Here is a 19,673-nt window from a genome sequence, read left to right as displayed (position 1 = left end):
CCCCTCCCTGCCCCAGCCTCCTCCTTACCCCCCATCACGTACATTGCTTCTCCCATCACACGCAGCCGCTCGCAGTCGTCATGCGTGTGTGAGCTGCATTTGCGCGAATGTGTGGATGTATGTTGTTTATTTCCAAAAATGACCTTCTGGCCGAAAGCTTACATGTTCGGTAGTTTTTTTGCTGTGCCTGTCTGTGACTCAACATCTTCGCTATATGGTGGGTAGCAAACTATCTTTTTCATAATACTGTTTTTATTCCTCCCTGGATTTTCCACTGATTGAAGAGAGGGTAAGTCATTTAAGTAAAATAAGAATAAAAACTTTTTAGAACCACTGGTTTAGAGGTACATACGGAAAATGTGATAAGGATCAGATGTAAAAAAGTAGCTTGGTGTCCTAGATTCATACTAAAAACGATTAAACTGAGCTATGACACTGGTAGCTTAAAATAGCCTGCACGATAGAAATAAAACGAATACATGAATGTAAGTATTATTCACCAAATTCTTCATTTCCTGATTACATGCACCTCAATATTTTCATCTCATCATTTTTGCATTTTTCACCTTATCTGAAAGTAAATTTAAAACGAGAAATAAATAAAAAGGAAAAGTTACAGCTTCATGGAAGGCAGAAAGACAGTGTCCCAACAATGACGAGGTCATTAAAGGCAGACAACTTTGTGGACAAAAAACCATTGCAGATAAATCAGCATGGCTATAACAATAGAGGTGTGCAAATGGGTCAACAGGAGTTAAGTGCACATAAACAGAATTTCATGCTTCTCTTGCTTCTATCTGTCTTTCAATCTGATAAGCCCTAACATCATTACTGGGTTTCATACTCTAATTTCAATAATAATTTCTTGTAATTACCATCACTAATCTACTACTTCACCCTCCATCCAATTAAAGTAAAAATTTCACTCATGCTTCTGAACAGCAAAAAAAGTTTCTTATTACATAATTATCTCTCTGACACTACATTCTAAAGAATATTTTTCATTACTTTGTTCAATATTTTCTTTTGTTCAATCTGTATCATCCCAAATACGAAAGAAAGATGAAAATTTTTACTGGTTTCAAAGTTTAATTCTGTGTTCATTGCACTATTTTTTAAATATATTTCTCCTTTTCTTTTAGTTCATTAACTTTTAGTCGCTGTATCAGAATTAAATATGCTACTCTTATAGTGTACAACACTACACCGAACATGATCTCGAACAAAAGCCAAACTGTCAGAGGAGCAAACGAAACAGTAAACCATTGCAGGTATGGCAATAGGACAACAACACTGAAAAATATAGGCATTTTATTGTTAGGGATGATGTTGACAACTAACACAAAAAAATTCAGACACCTTACATATCAGAAATTTCATCGTTTATAAGTGTGAGAAGTTCACACTTTGTCTTGTTTGTCTTTACATCAACTGCTAACCTTGTTTTATTATCTTATCAGTCACCTTATCCAGTAGTGAAAATAAAATAAATCATTTTATGTTAACATTAAAACAACTAAGATTCTCATGTCTTTCATATTATGGCAGTTGTGTTATTACAAAGGGAAAAGGCAAGCTAAATATGCAAATTTTTCAGAAAATGCACCAAAAATAACAATGTCCTAGGAAAATAGTTATTACTGTTAGTAATTTAATATTTTATTGTCATTCATAGGAAAGAAAGTAAGAATTACAATACCAACAAATTCTAAAAGTTCTTTCGACAAACAAATGGCAGTAACATGTTAGCTTGGATCAACAACAAATATAAAACCACAACATAAGCAAAAAAAATGCAATACATACTCATTATCTTACTTTCATCACCAGACTTTTCTTTCTGTGTTCTCTCATGAATTATTCGCCGTTCTTGTAAGGCACGACTTGGAATTAAACCTGCTCTCATATTTCTGTCTCCCTCTCTCCGCGCTTGCCACCTACAACAAAAAATGGGATAAAATTTTGTGAAAAGCTGTGGCCTCAAACTGAATAAGTGTCATATGATACTGATACAATTACTGGAGGTAATGGATATTATGATTTAATGGACTGTCCGTGACGAGTTCAGTATATTTAGAGCACAAGCTATGTTTGTGTTAGTATGAAGAAGTAAACTAGCCATGTCTCTTTCAAAGGAGGAGAGTAAGTGATTTAGGGGAGCTAAAAGGAAAAGCCTGTGACATTATGACATACATGAAGACCATTCAAGAATTCTCACATACACAAATTCTTAGTTACAGTCATCAGCATAGTCTCATTGACTTTATTTATTATCAATTCTGTAGAGTGCAAGGTTACAGGCTTATGGAAGTGAAATTTAACAAATGCAGCTTATATGATGATTTACACAACTACTGGAAGGACAGGTGTTATAACGTCATTAACATATGCCAATAAAACATAACATCAATACCATAATTTAATGCAAATGAAAATCAACAAGAAGAGGAAGGTGTATCATTGCATAAGAAACAAAATTTATAAGAGGGCTGTTCAAAAATTCAGGAACTTTGTCCGCAACATTTTTCTACGCTTACCTGTTACTTATTCTGCATGGTCTCCTTTGAAATATTCTCCTCCACAACTGATACACCACTCTCAATGCCATTTCTACTTCCTGAAGAAGTCTTTGTAAGCCTCTTGCTGGATTGCTCATAGCGCCATCTGTAAATTTTCTTTTATCTCGTCTATCGTTTCAAACCTTCGTCTTTTCAATAGTGTTTTCAACTTTGGAAATAAGAAAAGGTCCACATGAACCAGGTGTTGAGATTACGGAGGATGAGGCAGCACAGTGATTTCGTTTTTGTGCAATAGTCAAGCACCAACAAGGATGAATGTGCAGATGTGTTATCGTGATGCAAGAGCCATGAATTGTGCTGCCACATTTCAGGCCATTTCCATCTCACATTTTCTCACTGGCATCGCAAAACATCCCGATAGTGCCACTGATTAACAGTGGTCTCTGTGGCATGAATTTGTAATGAACTAACCCTTCGCAGTCAAAGAAAACTATCAACATGGCTTTGACATTGGACCTGACCTAACATGCTTTTTTTTTGTCTTGGAGGACCTTTCTCGACCCATTATGAAGACTGAGCCTTGGTCTCAACATCATGACCATAGACCCATATCTCATCAACAGTTATGATTCTCTAAGAGAACATCTCGTTCACATTTACGCGATCCAAAAGCTCTTCACTTATTGCGAGGTGAAGGTCTTTCTGGTCTTGACTCACGAGCTGTGGGACGAACTTGGCACCAACGTGATGCATTACAAGATGCTGTCAGGATTTCATGACATGTTCTAACTGAAACGTTACAATCTTCTGCAATCTCTCAGTCAGTCAGTCTTCAACTGACATGTACAATTTTGTCAAATTTCCTGACATGAACGTCATTGTTAGACATTGAAGGGTATCATGAACAAGGGTCAACTTTAACTTCTGTCCAGCCATTTTTCAACTTTGTGAACCATTCGTATCACTGAGTATGGCTTAAGCACTCATCACTGTAGGCTTTCTTCAGCATCTGGTGCATTTCTGTAAAGGTTTTCTTGACTTTCTCATAAAATTTAATGCAGATGCATTGCTCCTCTGACTCTGCCATCTCGAAATTTGCAAATTGTGCGACACATGTTACGCAATACTGAAGAATAACTAACAGATGTACAATGATGAAACTTCCAGCAGTCACACGTTAAACACAAGTGTCTGCAGTGATGCCAACCGCTTTTCGCACCAACACACCACAGGCATGAAATTACAAATGTTCCAGTATTTATGGAACAGACTTCATATTCGAACTATTAGAGAAAGTAGGAAAGTTATAATCAGTGAACAGAGAGAAAATACAAATCCTCAAATAATGAATCTGACAGTTTCTCGACTGATTATTCATTTTATAGCAATAACAAGCAGTTGTCATCCTGAAAGTTGAGTTGAATACCACACAGCTTTAATACATATCTACATCCACATCTGTACTCTGCAAATCACCATAAGGCGCATAGCAGAGGGCATGTCTCATTCTACCAGTTAATCGGGTTTCTTCACGTTCCATTCACGTATGGAGCATAGGAAGAACAATTGTCTGAATGGCTCTGTGTGTGTGTGTGTGTGTGTGTGTGTGTGTGTGTGTGTGTGTGCGTGTGTGTGCAGTAATTAATCTAATTCCCCCCCCAAAACACCCCTTGTGAGGGACACATAGGGCATTGTAGTATATTCTGAACCATCATTTAAAGCTGGCTCTTGAAACTTTGCTAACAGACTTTCTCGAGATAGTTTACATCTATCTTCAAAGAGCCTTCCAGTTCAGTTCCTACAGTATCTCTGTGACACTCTTCCACAGATCAAACAAACCTCTGACCATTTGTGCTGTCCTTCTCTGTATATGTTCTCCTATTTGGTACAGGTCCCTCACACTTGAGTAATATTCTAGAACTGGTCTCACAAGTTATTTGTAAGCAATCTTTTTTTGAGCTTAATTGCACTTCCTCAATATTCCACCAACCTGCTTTACCCATGACTGATCATTCCAGTTCATATCACTACAATGAGTTACACATAGATATTTGTATGAGTTGGGTGATTGCAACAGATATTTGTATGAGTTGGGTGATTGCAACAATGACTCATTGATATTATAGTCATTGGATACTATGTTTTATTTTTTCACGGCTGAAATCTTATCAAGACCTGACTGAATATTTCTTCACCTTCTTTCAGACAGTACTTCATTATAGATAACCACATCATATGCAGAAAATCTGAGGTTACTATTAACATTCTTTGCAAGGGCATCATATAAAACATGAACAGCAAGGGTCCCAACACACTTCCCCAGGGCACACCTGAAGTTACTTCTACACCTGACGATGATTCTCCGTCCAATGCTGTGTCCTCCCTACCAAAAAGTTCTTGTTCCAATCACAAATTTTGCTTCATACCCCACATAACAGTACTTTTGATAATAAAGATAGTCAAATGCTTTTCGGAAATAAAGAAATACTGCGTCTACCTGACTGCCTTGATCCAAAGTTTTCAGTGCGTCATGTCAGAAAAGTGCGAGTTGGGTTTCACATGATTGATGTTTTCAGAATCCATGCTGGTTGGCACTGGGGAGGTCATTCTGTTCAAGATGCCTAATTATATTCGAGCGCAGGATAAGTGCTAAGATTCTACTATGAACTCATGTCAGGGATAATGGATGGTAGTTTTGCGGACTTCCTTGTAGACAAATATAACTTTATTTTTATTTACACGTCAAGTTCCTTAGGACCAAATTGAGGAGCAAATCTCCAAGGTCATGGAACATGTCAGTACATGAAATTACAAAATTAAAAGTAATAACAGATAAAAGTAAAATGTTTATGAACCCAAAAGCCTTTGAACAAGATCCTGAACATCCCTAACAGTTTACTATCCATCTGAACACTTAGAAATTTGAACTGTTCAGTTTCACTAATCATATGCCCATTCTGTGAAATTAAAATGTCAGATTTTGTTGACTTGTGAGTTAGAAACTGTAAAAACTTTATCTTACTGTGATTTAGCGTTAGTTTATTTTCTACAATCCATGAACTTATGTCATGAACTGCACTATTTGAAACAGAGCAAATGTTGACACAACATTCTTTGCCACCAAGCTACTGCCATCAGCAAACAGAAATGTTTTACAGTTACCCGTAATACTACAGGGCATATCATTTATATAAACAGGGAACAGGAGTGACCCCAACACTGATCCCTGGGGCATCCCCCACTTGACTGTACCCCACTCAGACCCCGCATCACAGTCACTCTCAACACTGTGAATAATGACCTTTTGCTGTCTTACTAAAGCAAGAGGTGAACCAAGTGTGAGCTTCTCCCCATATTCCATAATGGTCAAACTTCTGGAGCAATATTTTGTGATCAACACAATCAAATGCCTTGGTTACATAAAAAAATATGCCTAGCGTTCAAAACAGAGGAAAGAGAATATAGCATTTTCAGGTGTTTAATGACTTATAAAGCTCAACTGTACCTTTCATAGCAAATCGTGTGATATCAAATGATCAATTTTCCTTACATACACAGCCTTTTCAGTAGCTTTAGCAGACACTGATGGCGTAGAAATAGGTCTCATATTGTCAAAAGCATCCCTTTCTCTCTCTTTTTATAAAGTGGCTTTACTACTGAGTACTTTAAACGTTCAGGAAACTGAGCATTCCTAAAGGAAAAATTACAAATATGGTTAAAGAAAGGGCTAATATGTGCAGTACAGTACTTAAATATTCTGCTAGGCACTCCATCATATCCATGAGAATTCTTAGTCTTCAGTGATTTCATTACTGACTCAATCTCCCCCTTCTCAGTATCACAGAGGAGTATGTCACACATCACTCGCAGAAAGGCATTTGCCAAGAGAGTTATATGATTCGCTGTAGAAACTAAATTTTTATTTAACTCAATGCTCAGAAAATGATTGTAAAATACTGTACATATATCAGATTTATCAGTAACAGAAATATTTTTACCACAAACTGACCTTATATCGTCGACCTTGTGCTGCTGACCAGATATTTCTTTCACAACTGATCATATGTTTTAATTTTATCCTGTGAATTAGCTATTCTATTTGCTTACTACATACTCTTTGTCTTCCTGATAACCTTACAGTAAGGTTTGTAATGGGCTACTGTAGCTTGATTGTGACTACTTCAAACACTGTGATATAATTCCCACTTTTTTATTTTAACCTGTGCTTTTTCCAAGAACTGGGCACTGTTTTTTGTTCGAGGGACCTACGATAGATCATCGGTAAAAGAGAGGCAACTCAGCAGCAAATTCAGTATAGAATCTGGCAGGGATTCCATCGGGCCCTGGAGGTTTGTTCAATTGTAATGATTTCAGTTGTTTCTAAACACCACTGACACTACTGGTTATATCTATCGTCTCTTAAGTGGTACAGGGATTAAACTGGAGCAATTACCCTGGTTTTTCCTTTCTAAAGGAACATTTAACAAAAGAGTTAAGCATTTCAGTTTTTGCTTTGCTACCCTCAATTTCAGTTTGTGTCTCATTTGCTACCTTTGGTGTCACTAACAACCTTTACAAATGAGCAGAATTTCTTTGTGTTGTGTGAAATATTATTTCACAGTATTCTGCTACAGTAGTCACTGTATGCATCATGCCTTGCTCTCTTGACAGTCAAACCCATTTCATTCAGCATCTCTCTGTCTATAGTTCTATGCTTTGTTTTACACCTATTATGCTGTAGTCTCTGTTTTATTAGAAGTTTCTTTCCAGTGACTGTACACCACAGAGAGTTCCTCCCATTATGGACTGTTCTGCTGGGTACATATCTATCCCATGCATGCTCAACTATTCTTCTGAACCTGTGCCATAGCTCATCTACCTGCTCCTGTCTTGTGCTGAGATTTCATGTTCCTCGTTGAGATATGGCACTACAGATTTTTTCTCTAGTTTACTGAACATATACATCATTCTGCTTGTTCTAGTTGTCCTTTGTACTTTGGTAATCATTGTTGCCACAACCGTGTAATGGTCACTGATACTAGTTTTGATGTGGATATCCTCAAAGAGGTCACATCTATTTGTTGCCATTAAATCAAACATATTTCCATCATGAGTGGGAGTTCCTAATTACTTGTTCTAGCTAGTTTTCAGAGAAGGTATTTAGTAATGTTTCACAGGATGTCATCATGTCTACCGCTAACAAAACTTAATTTTTCAAATTAATTGTTAGATGATGTAAGTCTCCACCAATGATTACACAGATATTGGGGAACATATGTACAAGTGAACTGAAGTTTTCTCTTAAGTTTTCAGTTACATCAGGAGATGAGGCTGGCACATCTTACATGCAGTTTCAATTTCTATCTGAGGTTTTCATCTACTGTGACAAATACACCACCTCCATTCCCCATTTGCCAATCATTTCAATATACACTTAAATTTTCCCCAAAAATCTTATTGTTATCAATTTCTGGTTTCAACAAGCTTTCAGTACCTAGAATATGTTAGCTCCATTGCTTTTCATGAGTGCTTCAATTGCTGGCACTTCGTTGCAAATGCTTTTGCAGTTTACCATTAGGGTTTTAATACTTGGTATATGGTACTACTGGAGACAGTACACACGAGAAACAGTTTTGCTAGTCACAATTTTATGAAAAGGGAAGTTGCTACTCACCATAAGCAGGGATGATGAGTCGCAGATAGGCACAACAAAAAGACTGTCATAAATAAAGCTTTCAGCCAGTAAATTAGAGGTAATATTGAGGTCTATCAACAATAATATTTCCCTTGCCCCTTTTGTGAATGTAGAGGGAAAGGGGGGGGGGGGGGGGAGGAGGGTAAACTGGTACCAGGAATATCCTTTGCCAAATATTGTAACATGGCTTGCAGAGAACAGAGTGGGGGCCATCCTAAGCGAGGTAGAATATAAAAATGGATAAGGAAATGGTTTTGAGATTTCTTGGCAAACTGAAGTTTTCTCTTTAGACCATAAAAGATCTAAGCGATTTTGATTACATTTGGGTATGGAGCTTAAAATGAATCATGAAGATGATTTTGACAATCAGAGAGGGATTTCTATGACATATGGACAGTGCTTAGTTTTTGACTCAAGTGGCACATGTGATGGAAGATAAAGCACCTGCCACGCAATGTTTCCTGGTAGTGGGGGGTGTTAGATTGAGTATGTATGGAATTAGACTGCACCTCCACTCATGACATACCTAGAATAGATTTTTGACAATTATTTAAGGTGACATTTTCCTCGTTGTTGCAATCTAAAATACGAACATTCCATTATAACATCTAGCAGATTTACTAACCATGCAGCTATAAAGCTACATATTGTCTTCATGATAATTCCAATCATTTCACACTCAACAGATACAGATGCCTTTAGCATCACTTAGAACACTAACTTAAGATTTCAATATTCAAAGAAAATTTTTCTGCATGTTAAAGCAGACATACCAGTAAGCATCATCCTGGCTGACAATGTGAAGAATATCTCCTTTCTTGAAATCCAGGCCTGCTTCTTTGCATGGGATGTATGGATCTGTAGATGACGTATAATCAAAATGTGCACGGACTCTGACTTTACTCTCACGCAATCCACTTTTGCTATCTGCAGGAACAAGCTTGAAAGTAATTGTACCCTCAGATGCTTGCTGAAAGCACACAACAACAACAAAAAATAATTACTTTCCAAAGCACTGTAGTTTCCCATTAAAAATAAAAAGCTTCTACTGATATCTAAGGGTTTAGAAGATGACAAAACATAAACAGTAATATGACTCTTTGAACACGTACATTTCAGTTTCTTATAAACAGTGGCAATTTTGTAATTGTCATTACTAAAAGTTCATGTGTCTGGTTACTGAGTGAGTTTAAGTAAAAAGAGTCTCAGCTTTGTATGTGGTTAACATATCACTATAATTGTTGTATGTAACTGTGCTGCAGCCATCAACCACATGGATGGTTGAATGGATGAATTCAAATTTTTGGGAACTGATGGTTGAATGGATGAATTCAAATTTTTGGGAACTGAACAGTTTGGTCACCAGCACCCTTTCTCAAGATCATGGTACTGGCATATGAGTAGTGACTCTTGTTAAAATGAAAAGCAAAGACAATAACACTAAAATCACAGTAATAAAAAATTTCACAGACAATTTCCAGCATACTGCTATTATACACCAATAGAATTAATAAATCAGTGGATGGCATTTATATGGCTAGTATCGTGAAACTAATAGGATGACACAACCACACCAAAACACATTAAAACTTTTTTTCCAATTACATTGGGCAGGAGCCCTGACACCACACAAGATGTTAAAATTTACTTGCTATGATGTTGTGATCATTTAAAACTGAGAGTAAGACCCTTGGTAGACCAAAGGCACCCCTCGTATCAGCATACAAAACATACAATATCGAAGCCTGATGCACACTGAGTAGGGCACTGTAAAGATTGCCTTCTGATGGATCTTCGTGTTTGCACGAGTTAAGTATGTGTCACTGACAGTGTACAATATGAAGGTCAGTGAGAGTCACTTTGTCCCTTCTTGGAGATCAAGAAAGAAACTGCACCATGGTTGAATAGTTGGTTTGACTGAGCACAGCTTCTTGCTGGACACTTCCAGCCATTGCCTTTCCCATTCAGCAAACACTCTTTTTGTAGCCCACGATATGACAGCCTGTAGGGGGACATTAAGGTGAACTGTGGTATTTTCCTGACAGGCTGCTTTTGCTGCTCTGTCAGCTTCCTCATTCCCTTGGCTCCCATGTGTTCAGGGACCCAGCAGGCAGCCATCTCTTTCTTCTACCAGCACAAGAAGTGGATAGGGTCCTGGACCATCTGATTTATTCTATCTGCTGAGAAGATTTACTGAATAGCCTGCAGGGCACTGACAGTGTCCATGCAAGCAAGAAAGTTTCCTCCACCAATGCCGACTTGCCCCCCCCCCCCCCCCCCCCTCAAGAGCTGTGCAGAGTATGAGCACTGACTAGGTATGCAGATTACAGTGATAAAATATGAGAAGGTAACAGAACAACCAACACTGTCCCCTTGTTTTGAACCACTGGCAAAAGCCATCATGAGCTTGCAAACCACCAATAAAATGCAGTTAAAAATCCTTCTTAAAATCATAGGCAGAGTGGTAGTCTTGTACAATATTATGTTCAAGTTAACAGCAGGCCTTTTCATCCAGGAAGGGTATTTCCTCCATCCCTGTTTAAGAATTGATATGTCTGCTATACCAGGTTGCTTGAGATAGTTCTTCACATGGGCAGAAAAAAGCTTAGTTGCTGCATGGATTGTTCAGCCTCAATACTAATAACAGAATGTTTGGAGATGGACCTCACTTTGTATACATGCCACAGGAGTTCTCGCCAAATGGTAAGACACAGTTACCAGCCGCTGACTGGTGGGTTGATTTAATGATTACAGGGATAAAACTAAGGTGCCATTGATCCCTCCTACCTTCAACAGGCAAGTCAACAAAGTACACACCAAAGAAGGTCCTAGTGTGTGAAATCGAAGAAAACCCCAAGCTCTACTGAAGGTCAACGAAGCCAGGAGAATAGAACAAGGAAAAGAAATTGGTTGGGGGGAGGGGGGAGGGGGAGAGGCAGATGATGTGCCCCATCAGGGAGCAGCCAGAGGCCACCAAAGACAGAAAGTGCAATGGAGGACAGACCCCCTGCCACTTACTAGACACCCCTCATCCAACAATACCAACAAAAGACTAACAACACAGTCAAGACCAGAGAAGCACATGAAAACAGAGGAAGAACACAAACAGAACACACAAGAAGGGAAAGAACATAGCATCTTGCCAACCCCTCAATGGGCCGACAAGGCCGAGGCACCCTCCCCTTAGAGAGAGTGGTAACAACCCTCTTCATGAATAAACTGTAAAACCAGTTCAGCCATTAAGGCATTGTCGGCTGACACCAAGGGTGGTGAGGCAGGCGCATTACGAGTCTGCCACAGGATGGCTAGGTTAGAACAGTCCAGCAAAATGTGGACCATCATCATACAGGCATCACAAAGACATTGGAGTGGATCCCTATGCTGGAGGAGATGACAATGAGTCAGCCAAGTATGGCCGATGTGGAGCCAGCAAAGGATAATAGAGTCCTTGCGAGAGGCCCATGTGGATAACCTCCACAAATTCGTTGTTTCCTTTACCTCATGCAGAGCTGGCAAAGGACAACGGAGTCTTTGTGAGAGGCCCACATGGAGGATCTCCACTAATTTGTGGTCTCCTTTATCACTTGTGACTTGTTCGGTAAAGTCAAAGTATGCCATTTTGTATTCCAAATCCTTAGAATTTGGTTGTGTAATAGTGATCGAAAGTCCAATTCCATAAAACCAAACTCAAGAGGTGGCTTGTCAGTGAGGAGTTTGGCCAGCCTGTGAGTTCATTCCCTCGGATCCCAATGTGATCCAGGCTCCAGAAAAATACCACCTAGCACCCACATTGTTTTAGGGCAGAAAGGGAATCTTGGATAGTTAGGACCAAGGAATGGCAAGGGTAACTCTGTTCAAAGCTTGTAAACAGCTCAGAGTGTCGGTACAGATGAGGAAGGAATTACTGATCCAAGAACAGGAATGCTCAAGAGCACAAGAGATGGCTACCAATTCCACAGTGAAAACTCTGCACCCATCTGGCAAGGAGCAGATTTAATTACACCCTGCATGAACATAAGCAAAGCCACTGTGACCAGTGACCAACAAGTCATCAGTATAGACTACTTCTTAACCCCATCTCATACTGAGAATGGAGAAGAATTGGTGGTGGAGGGTCTCAGAATGAGCCAGTCTTTCAGACCTTGTGATAAGCTAAGACAGAGATGTGGACAAAGCATGCACCATGGGAGTGTACGTGAGTCAGCCTGGAGAAGAGATGGTAGATGGGAAAGCTGGAGCTAAAAACAAGGGAATGTATGAGGATGGCAATCATAACTCAAGACTTGGGCCACTGTTGTGGGAGATAGATCTCACTATTTGGAAAGAGGATACAGTAGTTCGGGTGCTACAGGGTGCAACAGATGCATAATGCATTAATGATCAACTGTCATTAGTGCAGAACCCACAATGGTGGAATCCTTGCCTCTGCTAGGAGACTGAACATGGGGCTAGACCGAAAGGCACAAGCTGCCAGTCACACAACACAATGGTGCATCAGGTACAGCATCTGTAACATCAAAGGTGATGCCGAGCCATGTGCACAACTCCCATAATCTAGATAGGACAAGACCAACTCTGTGTAGACTCATTATCAGAGTAGACTGGTTCACACCTCCAGTTAGTGTTGCGGAGGCTTCAAAGAGCACTGAAGTGCGACCAACATATCCGCTAGTTGACGACGATGAGGAAGTCTTGTCAACCATCCATCAAAGACGACTCTAAAAAACGATGAGGGACTGGCCATCAAGGTACAGATCCAGATGGGGATGGACTGCACGGCAATGACAAAAATGTATAACCCAGATCTTGGCAGCCAAAAACTGGAATCCATTAGCGAGAGCCCAAGTATGCACTAGGTGTATTGCTCCCCATAGCTTGTGTTCAGTGTCACCCATTGCACAAGAAAGAAAATACATGCAAAACTCATCAGCATATAAAGAGGGGGACACCACAGGCCTCTCAGCCACCACCAGACCATTGACAGCCACTAAAATGAGAGGGCACTCAAAACACAACCCTACAACAAAACGAGGACAAAAATTTTATGTTCTGTTTTGTGTATCTATCGGCTGTACTGAGCTGAGGTAAGTACTGGCCAGCCCCTCTATCCCTTTGTTAGTATAAAGTGTATGTTGGTGCAGTTCAAATTACAGTGCCATGCACTTCCTAGAGTAAACGCCATCCTACACTCATTTACACTCTTAGCTTCGAGGTGACAAGAAATTTGTGCTACCAAGGAGAGGCTACAAAAATCAGGACAGTAATATTACAACTGGTGCCCTACCATGTGAGGACCTGTCCTAAACTCTGTCCTAACAGGCCTTGGTAGGCTAATGGTACCAACTGGCCACCGTGTCATCCACAGCCGCCGGCCGGTGTGGCCAAATGGTTCTAGGCACTTCAGTCTGGAACCACATGACTTCTACAGTCGCAGGTTCGATTGCTGCCTTGGGCATGGATGTCCTTAGGTTAGTTAGGTTTAAGTAGTTCTAAGTTCTAGGGGACTGATGACCTTAGATGTTAAGTCCCATTGTCCTCAGAGCCATTTGAACCATTTTTTCATCCTCAGCCCACAGGCATCACTGGATGTGGATATGGAGGGGCATGAAGTCAGCACACCCCTCTTTGAGTCGTATGTCAGTTTAAGAGACTGGAGCCGCTACATCTCAATCAAGTAGCTACTCAGTTTGCCTCGCAAGGGCTGAGTGCACCCCACTTGGCATCAGCGCTCGGCAGACGGAATGGTCAGCCATCCAAGTGCTAACCCAGCCAGACAGCATTTGAATTCGCTGATCTGACGGGAACTGGTATTACCACTGTGGCAAGGCTGTTGGCGAGGAACTGTCCTACCCTGGCAAAATTAGACTTGTGTGTGTGTGTGTGTGTGTGTGTGTGTGTGTGTGTGTGTGTGTGTGAAGATTGTTGTACCATGGAACAATTAAAAAGAACTCAAGTGGTTAAGGACAGTGAACCAATTATTTACAGTGGCAAAGTGACTTTTGAACTGTGAAATACATTTTTGAATGGACCAATGGAAATTAAAACTATGTTCGGACTCCAAATGGGAGAATACAAGGAAATTTTTGGAACAGTACAAATTATATTGAATGAAATATGGTACGAAGCAGATGCCACTGTGGAGAGAACTTCGAATAATGGGAGGACAAAACTGCCTGATGTTATCATCAACATTATCTTCGCAACAACCAATCAGCGCAGAGCCCAGCAGTAAACAAACCAGCCTGGCATGGAACTACAGATGAGTTGACATGGGATTTGTGTGCAAACGGCAACTACAAGCAGCAGTACCAACAAATTTTGATGGCAGCAATGACTGGTGCTGGAAAATATTGAAGGTAAAATGCCAAAATGAATGACAAGCAAAGGACAGTGTGCTTGGCAGTCAGGGACAAGTTGTAAACAGTAAGAGTGAGCCTGATGGCACTATGTTTGAAGATAAAGAGGATAAAACAAAAAATTTTAAATGAGTTAAAGTAGCTGTTGAAAGTAAACTTGCAGATAAGAGTGGGGTAAAATTACAGGTATCTTCCTTTTTTGATGAGGCTATTGCTTGCCAAATTATGGACAAATTGTCAAGGGCTTCACCCACTGCTCACTGTAATGTGAATGAGGAAGTTGACTGTTTAGAGTGAATGAAACAAATTAATGTTAAACACGAGTTGCATGAAGAGACTAGCAATGCTCAGGAAGTGTCAGTACATAAGAATTTCTTGTTGGTAGTGATGGAGTTTACAGATGAATTGAATTCAAAAGGCCACAAAAGCAGCAGTGACATTACTGGTTTAAGACTAGATATGAACAAAATCAGTGATAACATTATAAAAGATTGGTAGTTTAAAACTAGAAGGAAAAAATGACGTTTCTACATTAAAGTCAGATTTGGATAAACAGAATCAGTGAAAAATGGTTTTGAAAACAAATTAGAAAAGGCAACTAAAGCTATGGCTATAAAAATAAAGACTACTAGAACTGTGAAACTTTAAGAGATAGAATTGTACAATATTGTGAAAAGAGGATGGAAGCTGTTTCTGGTTCCTGCCAGCAATCAGACAGCTTGGTTGGTTAGTTTGGGGGAAAGGGGACCAAACAGTGAGGTCATAGGTTCCACTGGATGAGGGAAGGACAGGGAAGGAAGTCAGCCATGACCTTTCACAGGAACATCTGCCTGAGCAATTTAGGAAAATCACAGAAAACCTAAATCAGGATAGCTCGATATGAGTTTAAACCATGGTGCTCCAGAATGCGAGTCCAGTCTGTTAACCACTGCGCCACCTCGCTCAGTAAATCAGACAGCCTTCAAGAAGTTTTGTTCTGAAAATAAGAACAAATTGGAAGCTCAAACTGAAAAAATCAAAACAGATCTGGGTAACATAATATGGACAGTAGGAAGGAAAGTAAAAATAAGTGTCTGATTACTACTGAAAACAGGGGAAGTAAATGAAAGCACAGATTTCAAGTTTGTTGAAACCAAAAAGAAACTCAGTAAAGTTCAAAATGTCAAACATAGTGTCTGTACTGTGTCTAATGGAGTTTCTTTTGATAGGTGTTAAAAGTTTAATCATTTTGGACCCTATCATAATGTACAATCTCTCGATTTTATCAGAGAATTTAATGATATGATTAAGAAGTGGAGTGATAAGAAGAAAATGTCTCTTGTGTGGGGTTTCGTAAAGGCAGATTTTTATGGTTGGACAGCTGAAGCTGCAGAACAATGTAATTTTTGGGAAGAGTTGAAAAAATTATTTCTGGAGGAGTACTGGTCTAAAGATGAGCAGCAAATGATTGTGAGTGAATTTTTGGGTGGTGGTATGTATGGTCCAAGGAGAGGTACTATAAAAGTTTTCATCAGAATTGTATTAACAAATGTAAGTACTCAGACAAGGAGCTAGGCAGTGAATCTATAATCATAGGACTGGAGAACAAAGTTCCACAGAGTTAGGGAATTGATTTCACCCGCTGCTAAGAGCAATATTAATGATTTTTTGGACTATGTGCGAAAAGTAGAAAAAGTCAGACCTGTAATAGAAGACAATGTGAGAAATTCTAAAGATAGGAACAAACGAAGGAGTGATTGGCAGGTGAAAAGTCAGTAGAGCAGATTATGGAAAGAACTGTGGAGGTCCAAGGAATAATTGGGTGTAAAAAGGCACAAATGAAAATAGAAATGACAGGAGAAATCCCAGTGATAGGAGTATGGAGAATGGCGTTTATAGAGCCAACTTGGAAAACTGAAATTTGCTCCATTTGGAGCTGCACTTATGAAGGACATAGAAAAGAGCAATTTGTAAATAAATGTGTAGCAAGGCTCAGCTATACCGAAATGCATAGAGAGATTGAAATAAGCAGAGAGCTTAAATCATGGTATTATGCAAAGGTATTTCCAGTAGTGAGAAACCTAAAATGTCGAAAGAAGTAGGCCTAATGACAGAGTAAACTAAAGAGGCAGAAAATTTTTCAACTCTTCAGCATACAAAATACTATCAAAATGGTTTTCTGAATGCTATGAGAAAGTGTAAGCAAACTAAAGAGCGTAAGTGTCTAACTGCAAGGTTATAGGATAGGAAACAGATGATCAGCCAAGAATTTGACGACAGTGACAGCGACACTAAAGGTAGTTCAAATGATGCTAGATATAGTATAAGAATAAGCAGTGTTGAAGAAGATGAGGAGGATGAAGTATTTGAATTTCTTCATGATGATGAAGCAAATAAGTTGAGTAATGAAATAGTAAATGTTGTTAACGAGAAAAGTCATAATGAGGAGAAATTAGAAAATGAACAAGAAATAGCTAGGGAATGGAATTGTGCTATAGGTTTGGTAATCAGTATGACTGTTTACCTAGGGAAAGGATTAATGGGAATTTGTTACATGAAGAAGATACAAAGGTAAGTGACAGAGAGATACGGCAACCAGCAATTTTGGCTAATGTTCAAGGTTTTTCTGTTAAATGTTTACTGGACAGTGGGAGTGAATTGAATGGGAATTCCTAGATGTAAGAGATATGGCAGCCAGCAATTTTGGTTAATGTTCAGGGTTTTTCTGTTAAATATTTACTGGACACTGGGAGTGAATTAAATGGGGATTCCCAGATGTTTTTGAATCACTTAAAGACAAAGAAGGGGTAGCAATGACTCATGTTTCGGGAATTCAAATTATAGTTGCTAACAGAAAGTTGTACAGAATTTTTAAACATTTGACTGTTAACAACTGTCAAGTAATTCATGAAACACATATCTGACCATCAGTTGCTTAGTGAAAACTTTAAAGCATACTTTGGTTTCAGTGAAAGACCATCATTGCCAGATATAAGGTTCAAATAAATAAATCTCTCACGTCATTCTTTGACACTGGTTACATCTCAATAGATTCCAGTAAATTGAGTTCTTTAAAGGACATTTATGGGTGCATTCAACAGTGACATCAGTTAACAGGACAGTATACATAGTGTACAGAGTGTATATAATGTCCTGTGAACTGATGTCACTATTGGATGCACCCATAAATGTCCTGTGAAGTACTTACTATAGTGGGATTTATTAAGAATAATAACACCTGAGATATATTGACTGTCAAATGTTTTTACTTCAATCTTATAACCGATGATGGTGGTCTAAGACTGAAACCAGGTTTTCAATAAAACAGCTGATGGTCAAATACGCATTTCTTGAATATACAAAAGCATTAAGCAAGTTTGGAAAAATTTAGCTTTGAGTGTAATAAAAATTCATATGAAATGACTTTTCTAGAAAAAAATTGGTTACAGAGAAATATGAGAAGTCATATTTTCCACTGAGATACTTAATTACTGTAAGGGACAGCATGGTAAGGGTGGGGAAGGTACGAATGCTGTCTCTGGGAGTGGGCATGGATGAGCCAGGAACAGGATGGTGAGCTGCTAGATGCATTGTGAAGAATTCATTTGCTGTACTGAAGGGGGAGGGGACAGTGACAAGGGAATAGTACAGAAGGTGAAAAGACTATGCAGGTACACTAGTGGGGTAAAAGACTTGTGTATGGCTGCAACAGCATCTGGGAAGGGGACATGCAGGTCAATACATGGATTATTGGAGGCTGAGGACACGAGGGTTAAGAGAATAATGTATATGTTGTAAAGAGAGTTCACAAATGCACAATTCAGAGAAGCTGGTGTGGGTGTAAAGAACACAGATGACACAGGCTGTGAAACAATTGCTGAAGTCATGTAAATCATGCTGGTTGCAACTGGGTGGTTCAGCTATCTCCTGGTCACAGTTTGGTGATGGCCTTTCACGCAAATAGAGAGGTTGTTGGTCTTGCCCACGTAGAATGGCACACAGTGATTGCATCCAAGTTGGTAGACCACATGGCCACTTTCACAAATGGTCCATCCTTTGATGGAATAAGATACGCCTGGAGAAGACTGCAGTAGGTGCTACTGGGAGGATGTATAAGAAACATCTTGCATTTAGGTTTATTGCAAGAATATGAGCAATGGATCAAGGTGTTGGAAGGAGGGTTGGAATAGGGGTAGAAAAGGATGCTGCGTAGGTTGGGTGGGTAGCGGAATACCACAATAGGACGGACAGAGAGGATAATCTGGGTTCTTCCAACACACATTTGCTTTTCTGAACAACACAGCTAGGAACTCTCCTTGCACCATATCCTCCATTTCCATAACTCTTCTGGCCTCAACCTTCATTTGTTCCTGTTTTCCATTTACCTATCCTGTTTTTCCTTGCTTTTCTATGTCTACACATGCCTTCTGTCCCACCAATGCACCTACGAAACCCCTTCCCTTTCCATTCTCTCCCCTTTATGACTCCCCCCCCCCCCCCCCAAACACCAGAATGGCCTCACAATGTTGCACATAGCAGGCCATTATTCTATCATCCATCACGTCCCTGTGAGCTTCCCACTAACATCCTTCCCTACCCTTACCCTGTTGTTCCTACCCTACCTTACTCTCAAGCCTCTTCTGTACCCCAGTACTCTTCACAGCTGAGATCGCAGCTGCAGTTGGGCCTTAGCAACCAGAGACGACAATATCATGCATGTGAGTTACGTATGTGTGAATGTTTTTGATTTGTCTACATCTGATGAAGGACTTAGACCAATAGCTAAATAGTATTTATCACTACTTTCTCAATGTGCCTGTCTGTAGCTCAATGCCTCCTCTATGTTGGGAGTAACAATCTATACTTTCAATATTGCTGTTTTTTCCATCCTGGATTTTCCATTGTTTGAAACACAGTAAAAGGAAAATTTCTGAAATGCTTAAAATAAGAGTTTAATTGTGTACCTATGTAAAGATGACTATGAATTACAGGGCAATTACTATTACATCTACTTGAATCAAATCTAATTTCAATAGTCAATTTTCCATCTTGTGTGAAGCTAAATAGTTGGACACTGATTCATAACATTTTTATAGACAGTTCTCAGGTTCAAACAATTCATGT

The 19,673-nt window shown here is 39.4% G+C and overlaps 1 protein-coding gene across 36 annotated transcripts in view; it reads right to left on the bottom strand.

The window, feature by feature from the left end:
• The window catches only part of LOC126267255 (MAGUK p55 subfamily member 7), a 245,502-nt gene that overhangs the window by 112,295 nt on the left and 113,534 nt on the right, over positions 1 to 19,673 (bottom strand). For 18 of the 36 annotated variants that reach the window (XM_049972298.1, XM_049972316.1, XM_049972296.1 and 15 more), the window contains 2 exons: positions 8,988 to 9,184; positions 1,807 to 1,937 (listed from right to left, as the gene is read on the bottom strand). In XM_049972298.1, the coding sequence (XP_049828255.1) occupies positions 1,807 to 1,937; positions 8,988 to 9,184 (328 nt within the window). The remainder of the gene's footprint in view (positions 1 to 1,806; positions 1,938 to 8,987; positions 9,185 to 19,673) is intronic. The other 18 variants (XM_049972323.1, XM_049972289.1, XM_049972301.1 and 15 more) reach the window with 1 other exon arrangement.

The sequence above is a fragment of the Schistocerca gregaria genome, chromosome 4, assembly GCF_023897955.1.
Source record: "Schistocerca gregaria isolate iqSchGreg1 chromosome 4, iqSchGreg1.2, whole genome shotgun sequence".
In the NCBI taxonomy this organism is placed as follows: Eukaryota; Metazoa; Arthropoda; class Insecta; order Orthoptera; family Acrididae; genus Schistocerca; species Schistocerca gregaria.
This window is presented reverse-complemented; position numbering and strand designations above follow the sequence as displayed.